The sequence below is a fragment of the Lepisma saccharinum genome, chromosome 12 (assembly GCF_977018435.1).
Source record: "Lepisma saccharinum chromosome 12, izLepSacc3.1, whole genome shotgun sequence".
Lineage (NCBI taxonomy): Eukaryota > Metazoa > Arthropoda > Insecta > Zygentoma > Lepismatidae > Lepisma > Lepisma saccharinum.
In genome coordinates this window covers 36,281,578-36,306,150 of record NC_139240.1, presented here as the reverse complement: position 1 = coordinate 36,306,150, position 24,573 = coordinate 36,281,578, and the positions used below count along the sequence as shown (strand labels likewise).

Below are 24,573 nucleotides of genomic sequence, written 5' to 3'. Positions count from 1 at the left end.
CCAATTGTATAGGTCTACCGTGCGGCTACTGTACTGAGAAAACTATGACTAATAATGCATAATACCTGCTACAATATGTCAAAAATGCATTTATTGACTAGTTTAAATACACCACATTTCTAGTGATTGAGAGATGCATCGTAAAGAAACAGCACACATGACCTTAACTTCTGAATTCCAATGAACACTGCTGATGTTAAGTATATATTAATGAGTAAGTGAATAGAACTCTTTCCTAAGAAGAGCATTAAAGCAGCTAATTAAAAAAGTAAAGTGCTTCCCTGTACTTTGCACCACGCTATGAAGGCGTATAGAGGGTGTGGAGTTAGGGTCCCATACTTTCTTGATCATGCTACTAGTTGTAGTAAATGTTGACATTAGTTTGATTTTTCAATATGGATTTTCCATGGTTATTCTTATGTTTGTTTACTGTGCCAGGGTTGAAGATAATTCACGGTGGAGAGTGTACAGTCGAAGAAATGCTACACGCCGCAGAAAAGCTGGAAGATCCTTGTACTGTTGCAAGACACAGACCAGTGGACAGTCCTGTGTGTGGCAGTGACGGCAAAACATATGGAAACCCTTTCGCGTTTGAGTGCGTTAAGAGGAACAGAAGTGGTGAGTATTGGTGTATATATATCAGAGTTGGTAAAATTTGTAATTACAAAGAACATTTTTATTAATGTTTTAAACACGTTTTAGTGGTTTTAACCTTTACTCGGCCAATGGGTCACATGTGACCCATAGAAAATATAGGCGTAGTGGGCCGATGGGTCAGTGGTGACCCATCGTGCTGATTAAAAAGTTCAAGTGATTTTAGCACCTTCATACTTGTATGTGAGGTTGTAAACGCTGACAGATGAAACTTTGAAATGTCATGTGGAAGAAAACCCACCCACCCAGGACCCCTCCCCCCGACCCCAAAGTTACGTATGGAAGCTGGCGCGAATTTTAAATTTGTACACTTATTTGACAAAAAATGTTCTAAGTCGTAGACTATTTGACCAATCTACTTCGGGTAACTTTTGTGTCGCAGCTAAACCATCAGGGCATGCAACCATGAAGGAATCAAAACGCCAAAGGCAATAAGAGTGGTTGGGTGGGGCACGACCCCAACTTTCAATGAAACAATCATAAAAATGGGGAGTTTGCCCCCTCTTCCCCCGCTATTTTTGGAAGGGGACGTAAACTTTAGCCTTATTTTCAAAGAATTGTCCTTTCTCAACCGAATGAAAGTCATTATTTCATGTATCTGGGTGCATTACATTATCGAATATGTGAAAAAAACTCCCCGTTTTTATGATTTTTTCATTGATAGTTGGGGGCAGTGGCCCACTTAACACCTCTTATTGGATTTAGCGTTTTGATTCCTGCACATTTACATACCCTGTTGTTCTAGCTGCAAAACAAAAGTTGCCCGAAGTAGATTTCTCAAATAGTCTCAGAGATATAACGTTTTTCTGAAATAGGTGTAAAAATTTAAAAATCGCGCGCAAAGGCCGCGGCCAGAGAGGGCTTACTTTCGAAAACCCGCTCGGCGGTGTAAAGGTTAAACTGTGTTTTAATATGTGACGTGCCTTTTTTTGTGGGAGCCAAGGATTACTACGTCACGGTAACTGACCAATCTCCTTGCGCGTAGCGTTATGTAACTCTCCTTGAAATTATGGCTGCACCGAGTACTCTCAAAACGCGATGTCAAGAATATGTTTATTGTATTACAAGAGTCAAATGAAACCTTAAAAGTCCAATTAAAGTTGTAAGAGACTCTGTATACAGCTCAAATTTATATTAGGTATCAACTGTTATTTACAAAACGACCTCAAGGTTGCAACGCTAATCAAGTGAGATTCAAAGCGCAATTTTTTATATTTTAAAGATGGCGTCTCCTGTACACACTTGCACCAGTGAAGGGGATTGTTTCTTGCCCTCTGTCAGCCTAAAAGTTATAGAAATTTCTCGGCAAATGAAAATTCAATATCTCTGTGCATGTTTACCACACCAGCCAGTTTACTAATGGAGGAGAAAGTTCGACAATGGCCTTAGATTGCAGGCAGATGGGTGGAAAGGCCTTCGCAGTGGCTCATAAGTGACTGCACGTGGACCCCAAGACTTATTCTTCTTAAGGTATACAGGCACAACTTAAAGTTGAAAATATATGTAGATCAGCAATAGGTCTGTACTAAAGGACACAATTTCAATACTTCGAAGCTTTTTTAAAAAAAAATAGTCTCATAGATTTCGCATCTTGGGTCCTATTACAATCTTAGTTCTGACTCCACCTCAACCGTAAAGTGATTCAATAACCGACTCTCTCGTTGCAAAATTGGATACTTCTCGAAACCAAAAATGGCTCCAGCTTCCGGTGAAAGTACATGTTTTTCTTGAGCTACAATGTATTTTTGAACATAAGCACCCATGGCATTGTTCCGGAAGACAAGTTTTTGTATACCCTCGTCATACAATTTTTTGGAGCTCTTAGCTGTCATCAAAGCGTTTTCTTCACAAAACTCTTTTTATTTTGTAAAAAAAAATTGTGATCGCTAGGGGTTGTAGGGAGGGGGCTCCGAAAACCTCCCACCGAAACTTCTGAAGGAGCAGTTGTGTTTGTGCGCTGTCGTGCGACCGGTCGTTGTCGTGAAGAGAAGAGGCCTCCCCTGCAACTGTGATTGGCTTTCCTCAATCTCTTCATTGTCTCACAATAAGAGTTCTCAGTGATAGTTTGATCACGATGCATAACTCAATAAGGAGTGAGCCGTGTCTGTCCCAGAGCACAGTGTCCATTGTCTTGTGGAGATTGAGGATCTATTTGCCGTTATTCAGTTTGGTGGGAGAACAAGGATGATTGTCGTTTGGTCTATGGGCGTAGAATAGGCAGTCCACGTTTCATCATATGTCACGGTACGTCACAGAAAGTTATCATCTTCGTTTGCGCATGGTATCAAAAGTGTCTGTTCAGCTCCCTTGCGGTTTAGTGTGTGTGTGTGGGGTGGAGGGAGGGTGTTCCTCGGCAAACAGTCGTAGCACCCACCTGGCACATAGTTTTCGGTAGTTGAGAAGACTGGTACGATGCCATGTAGTGCTGTGGGTCGCGATACATGTGGAAAAGTTCATCAGTGGTAACGCACTGATTGCACTCCATGACTTCATCAACATTACGCAGCAGAAGGACGACCCGCCAAGACGCCAAGACGTTGCCCCTCCCTCGCCCGAACTTCCTACATCATCGCCTCACTGTTGATTCGTCCATCACCATAAATCTCCTAGAATTGACAATGCATTTTAGAAGGTCTAGTTTTTCTAGAATACAAGAACCGAATGACACCTCTCACTTCACACTTAGCAGGATTCTCGATTTTCTCGTGATGCAACTTTCAAGAATCTTCACGCACAACCGACACAGTATCCTTCTGCCAATGGACTGGCACGAGAAGTGTATGACGAAGGTGCGCAAAATCTTGTCTCCTGGTACGATAAGTGCCTCAGTGCCACGACGGGTGCCTACAAAGAAGAATAGCTCGAAGTATTTACTTCAAGAGTGAAAAGGTTTTGTTGAACCAACTTCTTTCGTTCTTCTCTTTATTACCAAACGGGTATTACTTTCTGGACGTGCCTCGTGTGGGTGTATCAATGGCGTATTCTCACCCTCGGCATTTCCCGTGAAGACCTGTTCATAGTGCCAAATGGCACTGAGAAATTTTACCTTCGTCGAGAGACCGAAGTCTCCTTTCTAGGTGCCAAGCTAACGGTTCGATTCCAGGGTACGTGTGACCGGATCGGTTTTCACCCCCGGCACATAGCTGACTCGTGCATAAAGTGATGTTGAATAATTAATAATAATAATAATAATAATAATAATAATAATAATAATAATAATTGATGTTAGCCCTAAAGTCCAGCGGTAATGCTTTGCTGACTTAACGTTGAACAAAATATTAATACCAACATTTATGAGGATATATTATGTATATAAAGACAAATCGTAGTCATCTGTAGGATAAAATTATTTTCCTGTAGTTTACGGTTATTACAAGCATAAGAAAACAGTTTTTTCTTTGTGACGTTTCAGGAGAACACACGCTCCTTTCATCACCAAGAAGTTTGGAATGTACATTTAATGAATTGAAAATGAGAAACTCGCTACCAGATGTGGAAACCACAGGAATATATAATATAAGTTGTTCATGTTCAAAAGATTATGTGGGACAAACAGCAAGGAAAATGGCAATAAGATGGCACGAACATGATTTGGACATTATAAATCTAAACCCAAGAACAGGTTTGTCAACTCATATCATCGAAGAGAAGCATTTGATTAAAAAGAGAAGGGTTTTAAAAAGATTAACGGGAAACACAGAGTTGAATGTCTGGGAAGCCTCGTTCATTGCGGAAGAACACTGGAATAAATTAAATAATGAAAATGGTAACATAGATCCAGTGTGGAGTTTTCTTTTTCACAAATGGAGTAAGCCACCATCTTTAAAATTTAATGTAACAGAAAACATCAAGAGACTTTGTGAAAACAATGATGAATTTGAATTACCTGATGATATTTGGGATTCATAATTTAAAAAATAGACTGCTTTTTTCACAGTTAAGTTGCTATATTACAACAATGTAACATTGACAACATCCATTATATAACAGATTCTTTTTGTTTAAAAATTACTAACCATTGTTATAACTGTATCTTTAGTCAAAATGAAAATAAATGTCTGATGAAAGGAGCGTGTGTTCTCCTGAAACGTCACAAAGAAAAAACTGTTTTCTTATGCTTGTAATAACCGTAAACTACAGGAAAATAATTCTATCATGCAAGCAATGCGTACATACAAGAAAAACTATCTGTAGGATAACACAAAAAATATACACATTACACAACCCCTCACTATCACTGAAGCATTCACACTCTCACTCATACTGCAGGGGTAAAAATACATCATATTCAATACATTGGCCCTTTTTTTAGATACCAAGCAATATTTAGGTTCTCTTTTATAGTCCTATGACCAAGGATGAACGCTAATTCGTGCCTGCAGACGTTAATTTGTTTAGAATCCAAGATCCTTGTCATGGCACGTAGTATTTTATTGTATATCGTAATTAATTAAACATTTATAAAATTACTGTCGAATTTTTACTAACGTGCCTTGGAACTTGATAACATTAGGCAGGGCACACAACTCATACAACATACGTAAATGTCCAATACAAGGAAAGTACACGTTAGCAGAATAAAAAATGAAGACAACTGATACACGAACATAATAAAATAGTATGAAGTTAATTTGCTTCCTTAGTTAACAAACTTGAGAGGTGATCTCTGCAAGAGATACACGAATTCTCAGGACGGGAGACAAGTTTCGCACTTTTAATCAAATATTTAAGAGTACACACCAGGTCCGTACCCAGGATTTTTTGAGGGGGGGGGGGCAGACCCATAGGCAAATTTTCATAAATTTTCTCTCATATTATACACTAATATATATATATATATATGTGTGTGTGTGTGTGTGTGTGTGTGTGTGTGTGTGTGTGTGTGTGTGTGTGTTTGTATATATATATGTGGGGGGGAGAGTGTATGGGAGAGGGTAGTTAGAGAAATTTGCTCATTTTGCTACGAAATGTTGAAGAACAGCATTTTCTAACCTATATGCATGCAACCACGTGACAAATATTTGCAGTTGACCCTGACATTTGTTTCTGTCAGAGAGCCAAAAGAAGAATTGTATGATGCGGGTAGACTACCATGTATGCATAAAACACACAATTCAAATAGCCTACGAAAAGCAACATATGTGTGTGAGGTTGATAAATGAGGGTTCACACTCATCTTGCAAAGTCCCTGATTTTTCCACTTTACATAACCGTGTAATGATTTAACATGCTAAAAAAATATGAGTTACACTTCAACTTTGTAAGTTAATCAAATGAATCACGTTTGTTGAACATTTTTGAAAATAAATTAAAGAATCATTTTATAAGCAATATTACCCAAAATGGAAGATTGTTGGGAATATAAAACGAAACGTGTTTCCGGTTACAAATTCTGCCAAGCAAAAATCATTTAATTCCCCTGACTTTTCCAGATTTTGGAAGCTTTAAAAAAAATTGTTTCCAATGACGACCTCAGTCGTAGCCCTGTCTTCCTGATTCCTCCACTTGTCAAAGACTTTGGAGTCAGTGTAAAACCCTGTAAATAAATTATCTGAAGGGAACAGCTAAGTGACTTCACCCTGGCAGTGTGTCTGCTAGCATAATATTGTTTCTATGGTGTATTTTCACTTTTAAAATCTTATTCGACAGTAAAAATAAATGCCAGTGGCAATCCAAGAAGCTATTAAATGGGGTTACATACATGTGGGATAGAAAATTCCATTTTCAACGACTCGTAGGATCGAATTTTTTGGCCTTTATGTCCTCTGCACACTGTGAAAGTTGTCTGTTGTACGGTCACACCACTGTCCATTTATGTTCAAGACAATTACAAGTAGAAAAGAAGAATAGTTGCAGTAAAACAAATTCCGATTGACCGAATTTCGTAAATAATAATGTACTTAATTTCTTGAGTATTTTGGACAAATAACAATATGTGTTAAAAGTACTTCAGGCAAATTTTTGCCCCAAGAAGCTAGCAACGATTCTGTTGTGAAGTGGATTTTCCTATTTTATGATATCAATTTACTTTAAGCCATCGAGTGGCAGAATGGGCATCAGTTGCAGAAAACCTCTGATGTTAGAGAAAGAAAACAAAGTTTTTTATCCTTCTGCTCAGTGGTGGCAAAAAGGGATAACAGACCTTGCGGTGCGGGTGGAGAGCTAAATGCCCCTTATATGGTTGGTTTTGTATTGTAGTCATTGATGAACCTTTCTTCCATAATGTAAAGAGTATAGAAAATTCCCCTCTATTTTAATTATGTGAAACATTAGTGACACTGTAATAGAAGAAACCATTCAACAATCAAGGGATTTCTACCTGTCGAGTGTGAAACAACTGTTTTTGACTCGTAAAAAGTTCAGATAATTTTAATAATGTACACAGTATTCTACAGAAAGTCCTACATAACCATTACAATGTATGTAGTGGTACAAGAGTCTTTCTTCCTTTATGGCAAGTAGTTTCCGAGCCGAGACGAAAAAGTCGGGACATGGATTAAAAGGAATGGACTGTCCCGACTAAATCGGAACGTCTGATAGCCTTGCATCAATAGTTATATAACTAAAATAGCCCAATATTGCAGACTGCAGACTTCTAGAGCCTGCTTGATTTGATTTGATTTGATTTAGTTTATTTTACTTCGCGTTTTGTGCCTCTTGGCTAATTTGCGAAGATGGAGATGAGTGATGAAATGATGAAATTGATGAATGGACATTCACAAACAACCAAGCCCGACCGGGATTCGAACCCGGGACCCTTGGCGTCGCAGCGCGATGTGCTAACCACTCGGCCACAGGGTCGGGCTTCTAGAGCCTGCCTCTGTCCAGAAACAACCTATTCATTTGTAAAAGGACAAAATCCAAATTCATGCAAAATTTGAAAAACTGTCAACTTCTCACCGCTAGGCTTACGCGGGACGTCGGCGTCGTCTCGAGACGTATCAAAAGTGGCTTCATTTCTCACTTTCATCTTAAGAAATTGTACGTGTGTGGGCCGGTGTCGCTTCATCTCTCCATTTCTCTCTCTCTCTCTCTCTTTCTCTCTCCATAGAATCTCTATCTGGCGTCGGCGTCGAAGTACTCAAGGGCGCTGATTAGGCTGGCGGCTTTCGGCGGCATCGTTACATGGCTTCATATCGGGCTGTGGACGTCATTTAAGGCGACGTGGCGTTTGTGGCATTTGTGGCGCTTGTGGCGACGTTTTAGTGGTGTGGCGTCGGGACGCTGAGCAATGAACTTCTGCGGCTAGCTTCTGCGAAGACCCATCGTATGGCCCCCTTCTCTTCTACTTTAGCCCGTATTACTGTCTGTCATCACAGAAAGAATAACAAATCCAGTGCACATGTCACTAATTAGCGCTGCGTATTTATAGCACTAGTCAGGGTCACTACACACGCAGAGTAAAACACACGGCGCGATAGAAAAAAGACAAAGTCCCGAATTTCGCTCAGAGTGTCGCAGAGGTGTTGTCGGTTCGGAAACTGGCGGTCTACTGTGTACTGTTCGTCTGTTCTTCCACTATTTAAAGACAGCTTGAAATTTCGAATTCTAACTGACTGACTTTTACGCGCGGAAAATCCGAAGTTCCATCGTTGGTGCTCAAGCGTCTTCTTCAGACATTGTGCTTCGATGAGTGTCAACAACCTCAGTTGCGAAGTAAAAGCTGTAGGGGTAACATCGCTCTCCCGTCACAACGCTACCAAGCATACGTCTGTTTTGTCAGTAGTTTTTATTAGTTTGTTTGTACAATGTTTGGGTCTTTTGTGTACTAATTTTCCGTGCTTTGTATGTTTTTGTACTACTTTTATCCAGTAACTGCGTTGATTAACTCTTTCTCTACCCCATTTTACAGTACGTTTGGCAATATGTTGAGAATCCAACGCTCATTTGTTACGTCCAGCCAGCAACTTTCGGTGCCTTGTAACACGAAAATGCCCGATGTCAGTCGAAGAGAATTCAACTGATCGCTGATTAGTTGTTTTCCAGCAGCCAGCTGGAATTGCTATCAGTGTAGCCTAGAATATACCCTCCTGGTGTGTGTGTGTAGGGGGGAGGGGGGTGTTATAGCACGTCTACTAGAGATTTCTGACTATAGAATTCTCCCTCACTTCGATCACTGCTACAAAACAATGGAGCTGACCAGGGTGGATAAAAATAATAATTTTATTTAAAAAAATATTTTTGATGTTTTCTTTCATTTAAATCGGATATTTTAATTTTTAAAAAAACACGCTTAAAATTGCTTGCATGTTTTTTGGCACCATACGTATAGATATATGTTTTCTATAGAAAGGATTTTTCTAATAAACGGTCCTCTTAAAATATTTGAACATTTTGATTAAGCAAATAAAAACTACATGAAAATATAGATTTTTCTGTTTCTGATACTTTATATATGAACCTACTAAGGTTTGATTGATTCATTGATTTAGTTTATTTTACTTCGCCTCTTGCCTAATTTGCAAAGATGGGGATGAGTGATGAAATTATGAAATTGATGAATGGACATTCACAAACAACCAAGCCCGAGCGGGATTCGAACCCGGGACCCTTGGCGCATAGGCGGAGTTCTGGAGTTACCAGGGGGGCCTGGCATAACATATGATTAAGTTCAGTTACTACATTTTTGTTATGAAGCCATACCGCAAATCTTGACGTTTGGCATGATGGAATGTGCGGTAATTGCGCCGCAATTTAATTTTTCTAAACTTTCTGAAGCTTAGTATTGTACCGTAACTTTTTTAAAGTAATACGAGTATTGTATTAATAAAAAAAAATAATGGAATGTAAAATGCAATAATCGTACTGTTTTGCTTCTTTTAAAACTGACAACAAATATACTAATTAATATTTGTTTACTTAAGCAAGAAAATTTAACATTTTCAAATCTAAAAGGCCTAGAACTCAGTGTTTTTAAGTTGTTGTTTTCTAATTTCCGGGGGAAGGTGTCCGGACCCCTTATAAGCTAGGGGATATTCAACACCCCTCAGGTACATCACATGCTTCTCCCAGAGTCTGCCCCCCCCCCCCCGGCGAACCTACTATGGACATGTTTGTTGAGTGTATTAATGAAACTATAATAACTTCAGTAGCTTTTCTTCCAGTGAAAATAAAACATTCTAGATGTACTATATAATTGCAACTTTAAATAATTACACTAGGGAACAAATGAAATATTTTTTTTTGCCTCCAGAGCGAAATAAGTTGCCTCTTATGGAAACAAGTGTGCTGAATTCAAAAATAACAAAAAAAATGCTCTAACACGCAAGATTTTATTTTTACAGGTAGATTTTAGTATACATGGAAATATGCGTAACAAATGTACAGAGCCATGAATTGTACATCATGTAAGTACATGTAAATAATATAAAGTATCATTTTATAAGGAAATTAGTAATCAGCCACTAGTCAAAAGTAACCTGATGGAACCTTTCCCCCTGTTTATCACTTACATCACCTAAATTCTGTGGAAAATATTCAAGATGAGAATGTAGAAGATGATTTTTTAAAGACATTCGACAACCCATTTCTTTGTAACACCTCAGTAGCTCTGAAACGAGAAATTCATAGTTCTATTGTTTTTTGTTTCCCAGGAATCCATTCACCACAGCTTTGAAGAAACTCCACGCTGCCAGCTCGACATCTTGGAGCTTTGATTAAAAAAAATTGTCTTTCAGGAGTTTTCTAATTTGTAGTCCCACAAAAATACTTTCCTTCAATTTTGCTTGTTGTCTAGTTCGAGAAAAGGTCTTGGAGGTAACGAAATCCACTGCCATCTTTATTCAAGGCTTTCACGATGTTGTTCATCAATCCTAATTTAATATGTAGTGGTGGGAGAAGAATCTTCTTTGAATCAACAAGCGCCACATACTCCACATTTTTTCTCCAATTTGGTATTCATCCCTCATTCCCCAATCTTTAACTACAAAATGACGACTTGTGTCGCGACTGTCCCACAGGCACAAAAAGCAGCAATGTTTCGTAAAAACTCCCTGTAATCCTGTGAGCAAGGCAATAACCTTGAGATCAGCACAGATTTACCATTCATATTTATTATAATTTACAGCTGCTAACAAAGCAGACATTGTTTCGTATGTTTCCTTCGTATTTAGAGCATGGAATAAAGGAATTGATGGTAAAGCATTGCCATTATGCAGCAGTACAGCTTTCATACTTAATTTTGAGGAGTCTATGAACAGCCTCCAATCGGGTACTGAATGTCGAACACCGAACTCATTCATTATGGAAACGATATCTACACAGAAGCACATATTTTTTCTCATTGTGAAATACTTGGAAAACTGTTCGTGACGGTTTCGATAAATGGAAATTGTTGTGTATTTCGCAAGGAGTTTCCACTGCTGAAGCCTTGAACCAAGAATCTCTGCTTCTTTTTTTCCCAAATTTAAATCGCGTATAAGATCACTTAGCCCATCATGCATAATGAGGTGCACACCATCATCTTGTTCGTCACAATGGTATTCTACGTCGATTGATGTTGACGGCTCGTCTGCGGTATCTTCATCTGGTGCTTGCACAACCTATGTGCGTGTGGGGGGGGGGTGGAACTGGTAGTTACTCGCTGTGGTGTGCCGGTCTCTTATATATAAATTTACATAACAACTTTTCGAATGAAGTAATTCTTTCCCTTTCTTTTCCAGGTAAACATCTAGCCTTATTTTCCAATGTTCGTATGCCTTATACCTTAAATTTTATTTTATTAAAAATTGACATTATGAAAAATTTTTACGTGTAGGAGAATTTTGAGGATTAGTTCCGCTTACTACACTACATAACACATTAGAAACAGTCATTACTTTCACGGGGGCAAAAATCATGTTCCCTAGTGTTATTATAGACTTGGTAGCTGATTTTTGGCAATCTTTTAATGACAGTTTGCAAAATATCCGATGCCATGTTTACAGTTTAATGTTAATGACACTTTTTATGGCTTAGCATGATTAGTATCTTGCATATTTTTCTACACAAAATATTTGCTACTTTTGTCAATTTTAAATCAAGATAAATTTAAGGGCGTTTACAGTTTACATATTACATTTTCTTCATGTGAGCTTTCATCAGTATATATATTTTGTTTCCTTTCTTCTCCTTTCTTAGAGCCTAGTAAACACCATTCAATGATTGCGAGATTAATGTACTTTCACCCAAAGGTATTCCGATATCTACAAAATCCAAACGTACGTTATTCTGTAAATTATTTATTTAAATGTTGATTTATAACGCGATTTATATCAACTCCACCTCAGTGCTGACTGATATTTTGCGAGACGTACAAGTCGCGTTCTTTGTATTGGAGAATGAGACGTAGACTATGTGTTCCACATTCACTAACTCTATTTCTTGCTTTCTCTCCTCCAGAGCTTACATTGAATAAGACCTGCAGTTGCGAAGATGACCCAGAAGATGCGGTCCATCAGTGTCCATTTCTGTATGATGGTGGTTACAACACTGGCATCGTCTTCAACAGTGGTCAAAACAGCTACTATGGTCAAAACAGCTACTATGCAAACAGCACTGTCTGCGGTAGCGATGGTTCGACCTACGACAGCATAGAAGACCTCTGCGAGGCAAGAAGAAATACGACTGGCCGTAAGTACATCAAAGCCATGCCTTCAGGTGGAAGAAACTTAGTATTGAGTCTAATTCATCAAAGATATGGAACATTACGTTCGAATTAGTAGTATTTTTCTAATAGGGGAAACCGGTGTGAGTTGACAGAGTTGGCAACATTGCAGTTTACTGTGAATATGCTTCATCTCTAGGACAACTGAGAAGTTGAGGTTCTTGTTCACGACGTTTTCTAGTGTATGACAAATAACATCATTTCCTACTTGCGAAGTAAATTTTTTCAACTCTATATTCTTTCTTTTACGTCATCAAAGTATATAAGCACATAGTTTATGTGGTAAGGCTATCGAGAAGACTATGATAAGTTGTATGGATAGTACATTCTGATTATCTGTTAACTCCATTGTTTAGTAGCAGCGATATGACCAGAAATTCCAATATGGCGATCGGGGTGAGTTGAAAATGGGAAGAAAGGGTTGAGTTGACAATATTGTAGGCCTATTGAAAAAAATGTTCTTCAATTAATTCTTTCATCGAAAATAGCTGAGCATATACACAAATTCATTGTAATAATATAGATATTAGATTAGAATTTTATGAGAGTCTATTGTATTTGTATTTGTGATACAATAAATAAATAAACACTGGGACTCCCCGATGGCGCACTGGTAGCGTAATCAAGGGGTCCCGGGTTCGATATCCGGTTGAGGCACATAGTGATTCGGATTCCACTTTAAACTGTAGTTGCCGATCTGTGCACAAAGTGGACTTAAAACACCAAATCAAACCAAACTAAAAAAATAAACATTGGGTAAAAAATTCAGTAAACACTTTTGTAATCATTTCCTTTAAGTTTGGAACATTTATGTTTCATATTATGCTGTTCATTTGAACACATTTTTGTAATTTGTAATTTTCAAGGCAGTATATTGTTTGAAATAAAATATTCAAAACCATATGGGGTTAGAATTACACATATTGTCAACTGATCCCGCACATAGGACTATCTATAGTCAACTCACCTCATGTACGAGGTGAATTGACAATACTGACACGCTTCGAAAAACAAACAATAACTTTTCAAGTTTTAGGAACGTAGTTTAATTGAAATTAGTGGTAGAGGAAACTACAGGTATTGCTCATAGCATTTCATCAATAGTAGATTGTAATTTTGAAGACCTGCGGAAATTCAAATATAAAACATGGTCAGCTCACCCCGGTCTCCCCTATTGGAAACAAAAATTGTGTGGAACTCTTTATGCACACCAATATTGCTAAATTGTCGAAGATTTTGAAGATAATTTTGTGTGAAACTACAATGCACGTCCAAAAGTATTGATTTTTTTTTTCGAGAAATAACAAGTTTTTCTGTAACTTTTCCTTTAGCATGTAATATTAATTGACGATATCAGTTGTGTGGTGCTTCTATAGATTGTCCAGCGAAAAGAATAGACTGTTGCTTCAAATGGGCTTTTACTTTTCCTACATCCCCCCTCTTTTTAAATATTATTTTCACTACTGAGCGCAAAGGTGAACACACATTTGCTTTTCTTTCGAATACAAAACGCTATTCTGGAACTGGTTAAGCTTTCAGACCAGCAAAAGTTCCTTCCAGCAGCGCGTGTTTTAAATTTTGTTTGTGCAGGGGCCCGTGAACGGAGGGGAACGGCGAGCCCAGCGTTGTCGACTGCTTTCCACCCCACCCCCTCAGCCAGTACCGCGGTAGACAAAATTTCACGGAAGGAGAGGGTGACTGACCGTTGGTTTCGACGAGGAATGACTGTGGCGGATCTGTGCTTTGGGTTGTGTTGTGTTGTGTTGTGCTGTAAAAAACCGTTGGAAGAGAAGAGAAGGCGTGGTGAGGTTCTCAAAAGTAAAGAAAGGCAAATAGTAATGAATATTTTTGTTTATTTAAAACAGAAAAATCCGGATCGCAGTGTAAGTTGGTTAGCTAGCGAGACGGCGAAAGCAACTGGAGTTTCTCGGGCTACTGTGTATAAAATTCGGGGCGAGGTTTCTCAAGGTCCTTTTGAAACACCAGGTAAGAAACGACCCAGGAAAAGATCGCCAATTACAAGTAGAAATGTAAAATATAATGATTTTGTCAGAAGTGCTGTGCGACGTAAAGTTCACGAATTCTTTTTTAAAAACAAACCCCCAACACTTAATTCTGTTCTTGTTGCTGTTAATTCTGACTCCACATTACCGAATTTTAAAAGATCAACGTCTCATGTCTTTCTCAAAGAACTTGGCTTTTCGTATGAGAAAAGGGGCAACAAATCCATGTTAATGGAAAGAGAAGATTTAATTTCTCTTCGCCATAAATATATAAGAGAGATTAGGAATTATAGGCGTGAAAATAGAAATATTGTTTACACTGATGAATCCTGGGTGAACACCGGAACCTCAGTCAATTATGAATGGAAAGACAAGACAAGACAATTACAACTGCAAAACAAGCGTTTCTGGCAGGTCTTTCCACTGGTTTAAAAAATCCAACATCTCGCGGAGCGCGATACGCTTTAGTGCATGCGGGTAACGAACGCGGTTTTCTGCAAAACGCCCGACTTGTGTTTCAGTGCAAAAAGAATACATCAGATGCCCATGATGAAATGGATGGAGAAACGTATGAGATGTATTTTCGGGAACAGTTGCTCGTCAATCTCCCTCCGGGATCTGTTATTGTTGTTGACAATGCCTCTTATCATAGCCGCAAGCAAGAGCCAATGCCGACAACCTCGTGGAAGAAGAATGATTTAAGAGAATGGTTGAAATCTCATGGCATACGTTATGATGACGACATGTTACGGAGAGATCTTCTGGAACTTACAAATATTCATAAAATTAAGTACGATAAGTATAAGATCGATGAGATGGCAAAACAGATGGGGCATACGGTGCTTCGTTTGCCCCCATATCATTGCGAACTGAACCCGATTGAACTTGTGTGGTCACAGGTTAAGCATTATGTGCGGTGTAACAACACTACATTCAAAACTAAAGACATTGAAAATTTAATCACTGAATCATTTAAGACAGTAACAGTTGAAAACTGGCAAAATTACGTAAAACATGTCATGGACATAGAGAAGGAAATGTGGAATGCAGATGAATTGCAGGATGACGTTGATCAGATAATAATCCACTTGGGTGAAGATTCCAGCGAGAGTGATGATCTGACAGAAGAAAATGATTCTGGTGATGATTCTGCAATGGAAGGAATTAACCCCCTGGAGTGACATGTGAGAGAAAAGTAAGTTCATTAAGAATTATTCTTTCAGTTTACGTAATTTTGTGAATTTGTTTCTTGTTTTTAATAATAGCTCACCGTGAACTTATTTCTTCAATTTGTACGTACCCGCGATTCAAGCGCCACGCACGTTTGTTTGGTCTTGTACTTTCACTGCTAGCAAGTCCGTTACTCGCCCCTGCGGCAAGCGGCAACGCTGTTCTCATATACCCAACAGTCTATTCTTTTCGCTGGACAACCAATAATCTAGTCTAACACTCAGTTTCCAAAGAATGCCTTTTCTCTCGTCTTCAGGTGAACAAATTTCTTTTTGCCGGTGGTAGGGATTGAACCTACGTCTCAAACCTGTGATCTTCTGCTACAAATCCGGTGCACTAACCAAGTACTTGTCCACGGCAAGAGCCTTGAGTTAGTTATTATGGCTATATGTAGGCAATAACTTTCAAGCCGGCTTGACAATCTGGGTTTGAGTCCAGGCCTGGATACTGGTGTTCTGTGTGAGTGTTCCTTCATCATTTTAATCTCATCATCACTCATTCTGATCGTTACGATTAGCCAAAGTGGCAGAAAAGCGATGCTAAGTAAGAAAATTACAATAACTCAATACAATATTTTTTTAGGACTTCAGCTCAAGAAACAAAAATAGCAAGTCATTGTGTATGACAGTATAAACTGTCGATATCGAAATTCAAATATCACAATCTATGGCACCAATATGCCAACCTGTCTTCCACATTCCCTGGACTTCTTCTTGTAGATTAACGAGGCTCTGGCGGCTGGACCAGCAGCCAGGATAATCCTCTGTAGATAGATAGATTGAATGGTTGATTGAATGAATTGGTGTTTTAAGTCCACTTTATGCACAGTAAAGCTAATCTTGACTGGACCTACAGTTTAAAGGAAGATGCGAACCACTATGTGCCTCCACCGAGTATCGAAACCGGAATCCCTTGATTACAAGGCGACGACGATATCAGTACGCCATCGGGAGGCCAATCCTCTCTAGAAATTGTGTTTATTGATTGATTGATATTGCTTTATTTTACTTCGCTTTTCTGCCACTCTCGGCTAATTGCGAAGATGAGGATGAGTGATGATATAATGAAATTGATGAAGGAACACTCACAAAGAACACCATTTCCCAGGCCGAGATTCGAGCACGTCAGCATATAGGCAACTTGGGGATAAGCCTTTAACGAAAACAAAATTGAAGACAGAACCTTAACAAGAAAAATACAACTTCCTCAATCAATTTCTAAACGTAATACTGTCAGACTAATATCAACAACTAAAGCCAGTGGCGGCGATGAAAGGGGGGGGGCAGTTGCCTTCCCCACTTTTGCCACCGCACTATGCTAAATCTTAACCCCCCCCCTCAGTTTTGGAACCCAATCGCCGCCACTGACTAAAGCTTTTATGTTTCAGAGGATAAAATTGTTATTTGCTTAAGAGCTGACTCTATAAAGGACTTAAACAGGGGCGCGTCAATTATATCTGAGCGCTCAGCGAGCAACGTTATCACTCAGCTACTTGACGGCCAAATAAGCTTTGCTCGGCGAGCGCTGCTCACTTGCTCGCTGAGCGAACTTGAACCTTGCTCGCCACAGATTTAAGCCACAGAATATATCGTTTTTGAGCTTCGATCTCGTGAGGCAAAGAGTAAGAAGAGAGAAATTGTGTTAAGATGGCCGCTAATGAAAAAGTATTTGTAATTAACTGCTTGCGATATTGTGTAATTACAGTGGTACAGAAGGTAATATAATTTTCCACTTCATGTAATTGTATTGAAATGAAAGTGTTGTTTATTTGAAATATACACCGTAGTTTTGGAAAGTTGTGCAACTGTGTGACAAAGAACATTTCTACAGTTTTGACCACATGAACAATTTCCATAATTAGAGTTTCAAAATAACCGAAATATTGTTCACTCGAGGCAGTTACATGATCACAGATTACTCACAGGTTCTGATATTTTGATTAATGATCAAACACAAGTAAATTATCTCTGCTGAACAATCAAAAATCCTGCTAAGCGGGCATTGCTCAGATACTCACGAGCCCCAGGACAACACGACCTCACAGAGGATGGGTCATATTAGTTTGACGTCACGCTGCAAGATTGAGTCCAACCAAAGTAGTCACGTTGTTTCAGCCTTTTCAACATCATTGAATTTTCCACCGGAAGGGGTAGATTTAAGAATTGTGACATCACTTATGAAACAAAATTGTGATGCTTATCATACATCAATGTAAAGATGAGATTTCAGAGAATACGTCGATATGTTACACATACCTTACAGAGGAGAATGAAAAGAATAAAGGCATTAGAAAATCGAGTAAAGGGAATGCTCCTACGGGGTTCCAATCTGGAACGGTAACCAATAGAGGCGGCGCTGCAGTCACGTGAACATGCTGAACTCCCAGAAAGCGTATCGGCAGCGTCATAGAAGTGAGCTCGGTCTGGCTCGGTTGAACTTCGGCTGTTTTCGGAAACAGAACGGCTCGATTTTCTTTAAAAATGAATGATTTCCTTACTCCAGTTATTCCTCACCTTATGCTCTGTAAGGTATGGATAATACATCGACGTATTCTTCGAAATCTCATCTTTACATGGATGTACGATACAATTTTGATTCGCAACAGCTGTCACAATACCCCTTCCGATGGACAATTCAATTATTTGGAGTAGGAGAAAACCACGTGTCACATTTGTTTGGATTCAAATCGTGCTCGGTCGTCTGCTGTGACGTCACCACTAATATGGTGCATTATCCTGGCCGTGGTTTCATGCGCCAGAGCCACGTTGGACTGCAAGAATCTGTTCGGTGACTCTTGGGTGTCATGTCTTCAGAATGTCACCACTTACACCCTTCCATTTCAGTTTCTTTCTTTGCATTTTTTAAGGATTCTGGATATATTTCCAGTTTTCCCATTGAAGAAGGGCAACTGCACAGAGGAGGATGATCCTTGCTACAAGCTGAAACGAGGGAAGGACTGGTTCCCTAAGCCCGTCTGTGGAACGGATGGGAAAACCTATGGAACACCTTCGAGTTTAAGGTGTGCCGCCATGGAAGGGGAAAAAGGTATGGTGTGATGTGCTCCCAAAACTAATCGACGTGCCATATTATCCTCGTACAAGTATAAAATTTACTTTTTAAAAGTGAGTGAATTACAGTTACGATTAGCGGTACTTTGATTAAAAAACATTGAGTTCAGTTACTCAGGATGCTGACCAAGGAAGTATTTATTATAGTTAGAAAGAAGTCATTTCACGAGGGTGGATCTCTTGGCGCTTAGAATGGAAGAGAAAGAAAACGATGCAAGTGGAATTGATGCCACTACATTGAAAATACTGCATATGAACGATTTTCCATACTTGTTCCATCATTCTTTCTTTGTCATAATATACTTATATTGTGCACCGCAAATACAGGTAAATAAAACACATGTAAGTCTTCATATATTTACTTTACACTTATTGCTGATCATTGTGTGTAATTTGCAAAACAAAATCCAGCAGAAAGTAACTGTAAAAGTATTATTATTATTGAGTGGGTGTTTTAAGTCCACTTTATGCACCGTAAGGCTAATTGGGACTGGGTCTACAGTTTCAAGTGGGATCCGAACCACTATATGCCTCCACCGGCTATCAAACCCGAGACCCCTTGATTACAAGGCTACGACGCTACCACTGCGCCATCGGGTAGGCTAACTGTAAACGTAACTTACACGAGTAACTGTAACCCTATTAAGTCTTGTTTCCATGTTAGAAAAACAAAGGTATTGACAAAGGCAGTATTTATTATAAAACACTTTACTCTGAAAATTCCGTTGTGTTTCGCGTACATCAGATTATACAGAGTGTTTCATAAATAATTGAAGGATTACAAAATATATTGCAAGTAAAGTATTGGACTTATATTAATGAAACCAGTCCAGAACGATGGAGGAATGCAACAGTTTGTGCGTGTATGTTTTGTTAAGCTTAGAGTTCACATTTCTGCCGCTAGGCGACACTCAAATCACTCACAGTGTTTTGTGCAATGTTTTGGTCCCCAAGATCACCGGACCTTACACCGTGTGACTTCTTTTTGTGGGGTTTCATCAAAGACAGGGTGTTCGTCACAGCGATGCCGCGTGATATCGCAGCCCTAAGCGAGCGTATCATCGCAGCGATGGACATTAACGACATTCCCATGTTGATGCGAGTGGGGCAAGAAGTAGACTATCGTGTTGATGTGTGCCGTGTCACCCGTGGTGCACACATTGAACATTTGTAGATGGAAAAAAAAACTGAGTTTCTCTTTCGTTCTGGAGTGGTTTCATTCACGTAAGTTCAATACTTTACTTACAATGAATTTTTGTAACCCGTCTAATATAATTATGAGACACCCGGTATATTTAAAGTAAATTTAGCACACACATTATTTAATGCATTAAAGAACATTTCAGTTAAAAATAATATTGTCCTTTTCCATTTATCATATTTTAAATTAATGGCGAACTTGTTAAAAGAACCACGTCAAGAAATTTAAATGTGTAAGTTATGTTAGCAAATGCATTTAAAATTCACGAAACAAGGGAGGAGAAATTTAAGCCTCAAAAATAAAGAAAATGCAACAAGGACCGCAAATAATATTGAGAAATGACCTAAAAAAAGAGCCGAAATATAATGCAAAAAAAATAAAGTTTTCTGGTTTCTAACTGGAGGTAAATGGACTCATATTAGGAGGTTAACATTGTGTTCGAGGCTCAGAAAAAAATATTATTTTTTCATCAACTTTAGAGCCCTACACATGAGGGTATCAGTCCATATCTGAGATGTATGCAGGAACAAGGATGGAAAATCGTTGGTATGTCGTATTTTGCATTAGGCGGCATCAATTCCACTTGCACCTTTTTCTTTCTCTTCCATTCTAAGCGAGAAAAGATCACTTTCTCGGCAATGTGGGGTTTCTCTCTGTACTAAACATTCGAAAAGAATGCAGCAACCCACTCAAAACACTGACGTCTTGGTACGCAATTAGAAATGAATTGCAATAAAGCGTGGATGTTCTAAATTTAGGATGCAACAAAACCTAACTTCCTTGTCTTAGGCGATTCCATAGAGAAACTATCACATTAGCATCCAGAGAAGACGAACGGAGAGTTAACAAATTTAGCTCTTTACCCATGTTACAAATATTCAAGTTAACAATTTAGGTGCATTAATGTAACTGTAAAAGTAATTGTTAATAATGTTACTTCCATTGCAGTAACTCTGATATAGTTACAGCTAATTACTTTTTAAATGCAGCCTGTTACAAATCCTAAATATTGAAAGCGTAACATTACATTTGAGTTTCTGGGGCTTCCTTAGTAGTTGTAAGCTGAGAATATATTAGGGTATGTACCGTAGTATAAGATATAATGAAGACCTTTCTGATGATTGCTAAGGTTTTGGTGGTTCAATTAAATGAGCCAAATATATATCAATAATGTAGGTCAGAAATGTCAAAGTCAGGGGTGTTTGGATGGTTCAAGAGATCATGGTTTCCAGAGCTGATCATATGAACTCGGCAGTTCCTTAAATATAACCAAAGGGTACGATGAAGCCATACATAATATAGAGCTCCTGTTCTTTAATTTCAGGTCTAGACATTCTGCACCAAGGGCAGTGTGTGGAAGATAGTACATATACACTTCTGTAACAAAAAATATATATTGCTAAACCTGAATAAATGACATAATCATGCAAAATGTGTCCATATTCCTTTATTATTTTCCGTGGCGGAATGTTTATCACACAGCACTAAGACGCTAGCTAACCACTCCACCACAGGTCGGCTAACAAAATGTTGTATCTCGGAGCCACCCAAGGACAAGTCCGGTGGAACAATTTCGCTGTTAATTAAGAAAAGTTTTAATTTCTCAAAATTTCGGGAGGGGCTGTAGCCCTATCAGCTCCCACATGCGTACGCCAATGCCAATGATACACAAGCACTCAAACATACAGTCAGAGAGAGAGAGAGAGAAAGATGCAGAGAAACTGAGATAAATTCTAGGAAAGCTTAGAAAATTATCTTCTGTCTGTCTACTATGCTACCAGGGGAAATGAATACCAAATTGCCGCGAAGAGAATTTTAAAGCGAGCACACCGTTTTGCGAACGGGACGGTGTACGTACAAGATGCGCAATACCGAGCTGAAGGAATGGGGCCATTTGCGCATGCTTAACGAGGGACTTGATTCTGCTCCTCAATGGATCTGGCCATCACGTTCACCTAGGATAGTGTTGCCTTCTTATTATTATTATTTGGCGCTACAACTCTTTATGAGTTTTGGGCTGCTCAACAATTTTCTTCCATTTAATTCTATCCTGAGCATTCTTCCAGTTTGAGATCTTCATTATTCTAATATCGTTTCTAACATCATCTTCCCATCTAACTTTAGGCCTACCTACTGGCCTCTTAACAAATGGTTTCCATTTATATATCTTTTTGACTGTTCTCTCATTGGACAATCGTTCGATATGCCTTAACCAGCTTAATCTTTGGGCTTTTATGAATCGAATTATATTCTTATGCTTAATCAACTTGCCTAACTCGTCATTTGTTTTTATTCTACAAGAGCCATCGCTTAATTTGGAGGGGCCAAATACTTTTCTTCATATTCTCCTTTCAAATATTAGTAATTTTCAGGACCCATGTTTCACAGGCATATGTTGTCTGTCACTGGTCTAATGATTGCCCAATATAACTTAAGTTTTGATTTTTTTGAGAGTAGATTATTTTGTAATAATTTTTATTTGCATATAAAGCTTCGTTTCCTGCTATAATTCTTTCTCTTATTTCTTCTTCTATTGAATTATTGCTATTCACAATTGAGCCTAAGTATTTAAAAGATTCAACATTATCAATACTCATTGTGTCTATTATTAGTTTATTTTCTTTATTTGGTTTCCTCCCACATTTCATATATTTTGTTTTACTTTCATTTACTATCAGACCATATTTTATTACCTCATTTTTCATCATTATGAATGTGTCTAGCATGGCCTGCTTTGTTATTGCCATTATTAATATATCATCAGCATAGGCAGATAGCTGTTTTAATCAGGTAGAGATATCACCTCTTATTTGATTGTTGATCGGTTAGATCTGAAGCCCATTTGGTATTCACCAATTTGATGTTCTACAAACTCATTTAGTCTGTTGTACAATAATATAGCATATATTTTATAGATTACATTAAACAAAGTTATTGGTCTATTTCTTACAGTCTTTACGATCACCTTTCTTAAATACAGGGCAAATTACTCCTTCCGGTGTACATACAAGACGCGCAATACCGAGCTGAAGGAGGGACTTGATTCTGCTCCTCAATGGATCTGGCCATCACGTTCACCTAGGATAAGTGTTGCCACTTGAAGGAAAATTTCCCTTTTCCAAGGAAATTCGGCCGAATTTTAAACCAAAATAGAAAAGGGAAATTTCAAGACATCAGGCTCAATATCAGTACAGATTATATTACGTTCCAGTTTGCCTGTATGTCTTTTAATATTTCTATTTTGTTTATTATGCATAGCTTTTCTACTACTTGTGTTAATAGCGACGATAAGGATGAATGAAGATAATGAAATGGACGATGGAACACAACTGTACATCCAGGGTTCGAATATATGGCCCTGTAGCGAGGATATAATAATAATAATAAATTCCTTATTGTGGTTGGCTACAAGCATGTATATGATTAATTTGCGTAAGATATTCAATAGGCGTTAACGAAAATAATAGTACTACTAATAAGAATAATTAATATTGTTGTTGCTTTTATTATTATTGTGTGATTTCTTTAGATCAAGGGAAATATTGTGCGTAGGTAGAGGTAAAGGTAAAGGTAAAGTGCATAGCACCACGCCATGAAGGCGTATAGGGGGGTGTGGGGGTAACGCCCCACACTTTCTTGATCCGGTCGTGAGTGGGGGTGATGTGATCAGCATCACGCCCCTGACCGCCTTTACCCCCCAGTGTTTCCCCCAGGTACCCATGTCATTCGACGATGGGTGGGCGCCGGAGCCGCTTCGAACGTTAGAAAAGTTCCCGGATTTGAACCGGCCGGGGATCGAACCCGGGACCTTCAGCATGTGCGTAGGCTAAAGGGAAATTTGATTGACCATTGGACAGAAAAATTGCGCCATCAGATTATGGCAACACTGACCTAGGAGCGAGTTTATCGTTCGCTGGCTGTTTTCCCGCCGAGGGTAAGTTCTCGAAGGCATTATAGATAGCTACAGCACCTTAAATATCTCGCGATAAAAGTTAATTGCTTGCTTTTAGCCACCGCCACTGTTCATCTATAGATGCACATCTTCTGGACGATGTTTTGGATTATGCCTACTTTTCCGCTATGAATCCTAGTACAGTTACATATATTATTCCTTCCTTGTTCGGATATCCTCATTAGTCTGGCAAAGTAGGTTATAATCCCGTTAATCCAAACTCAGCCTAGCCTTGTGCACAGCCACCGGCAATGATAAGAATGGAAAAATCGTCTGTCGCCATAATCGTAGTGTTAACGCTGTGAAGGATACCGGGTTCGATCCCTGGTGAAGGCATATTGCCCAGTGGGTCAGATCTCACGTTAAACTGTAGGTCCAACCTCGATTAGGGACTTCAAGAAACCATTAGACTTACAGGGTTGAAATACGTATTTTTCACGGAATTAAAAATTTAGAAAAATACATTCGGTTGTATTTTTGTTTATGTTGCATTTGTGCCATTTTGGCTAATCGCAACGACGAGGATGCGTGATAATTAGATGAAATTGATGAAGGGACATTCAAAAAGAGCATCCATGCCCACACAGGAATTCGAACCAGTGAACTTTGGTGCGAGTTCGATAATCGACCACCTAATATGCATTAAAACGTATTAAATTAATATTCATTTGTCCACATTTAAAATACCATATCTTGTTTTATAGCAACATTTATTATATAACTTCAATTTTTAAAATTCATTCCTTACCTTGGCCACCCAAGTTGATGAAAATTATTTCATCAATTAACACACTGTAGGCCCTAAGTTTTTATAACAAGTT

General features: G+C 38.7%; 2 protein-coding genes across 4 annotated transcripts in view; one reads left to right on the top strand and one right to left on the bottom strand.

Moving 5' to 3' along the window:
• LOC145996432 (serine protease inhibitor dipetalogastin-like) overlaps positions 1-21,213 on the top strand; it is a 123,511-nt gene extending 102,298 nt beyond the window's left edge. For all 3 annotated transcript variants that reach the window (XM_083132907.1, XM_083132908.1, XM_083132906.1), the window contains 4 exons: positions 439-618; positions 12,034-12,264; positions 18,418-18,576; positions 21,125-21,213. In XM_083132907.1, coding sequence (XP_082989033.1) covers positions 439-618; positions 12,034-12,264; positions 18,418-18,576; positions 21,125-21,183 — 629 coding nt within the window. In that variant the 3' untranslated portion in view covers positions 21,184-21,213. The remainder of the gene's footprint in view (positions 1-438; positions 619-12,033; positions 12,265-18,417; positions 18,577-21,124) is intronic.
• The window catches only part of LOC145995981 (QRFP-like peptide receptor), a 539,079-nt gene that overhangs the window by 254,789 nt on the left and 259,717 nt on the right, over positions 1-24,573 (bottom strand). The window lies entirely within an intron of this gene.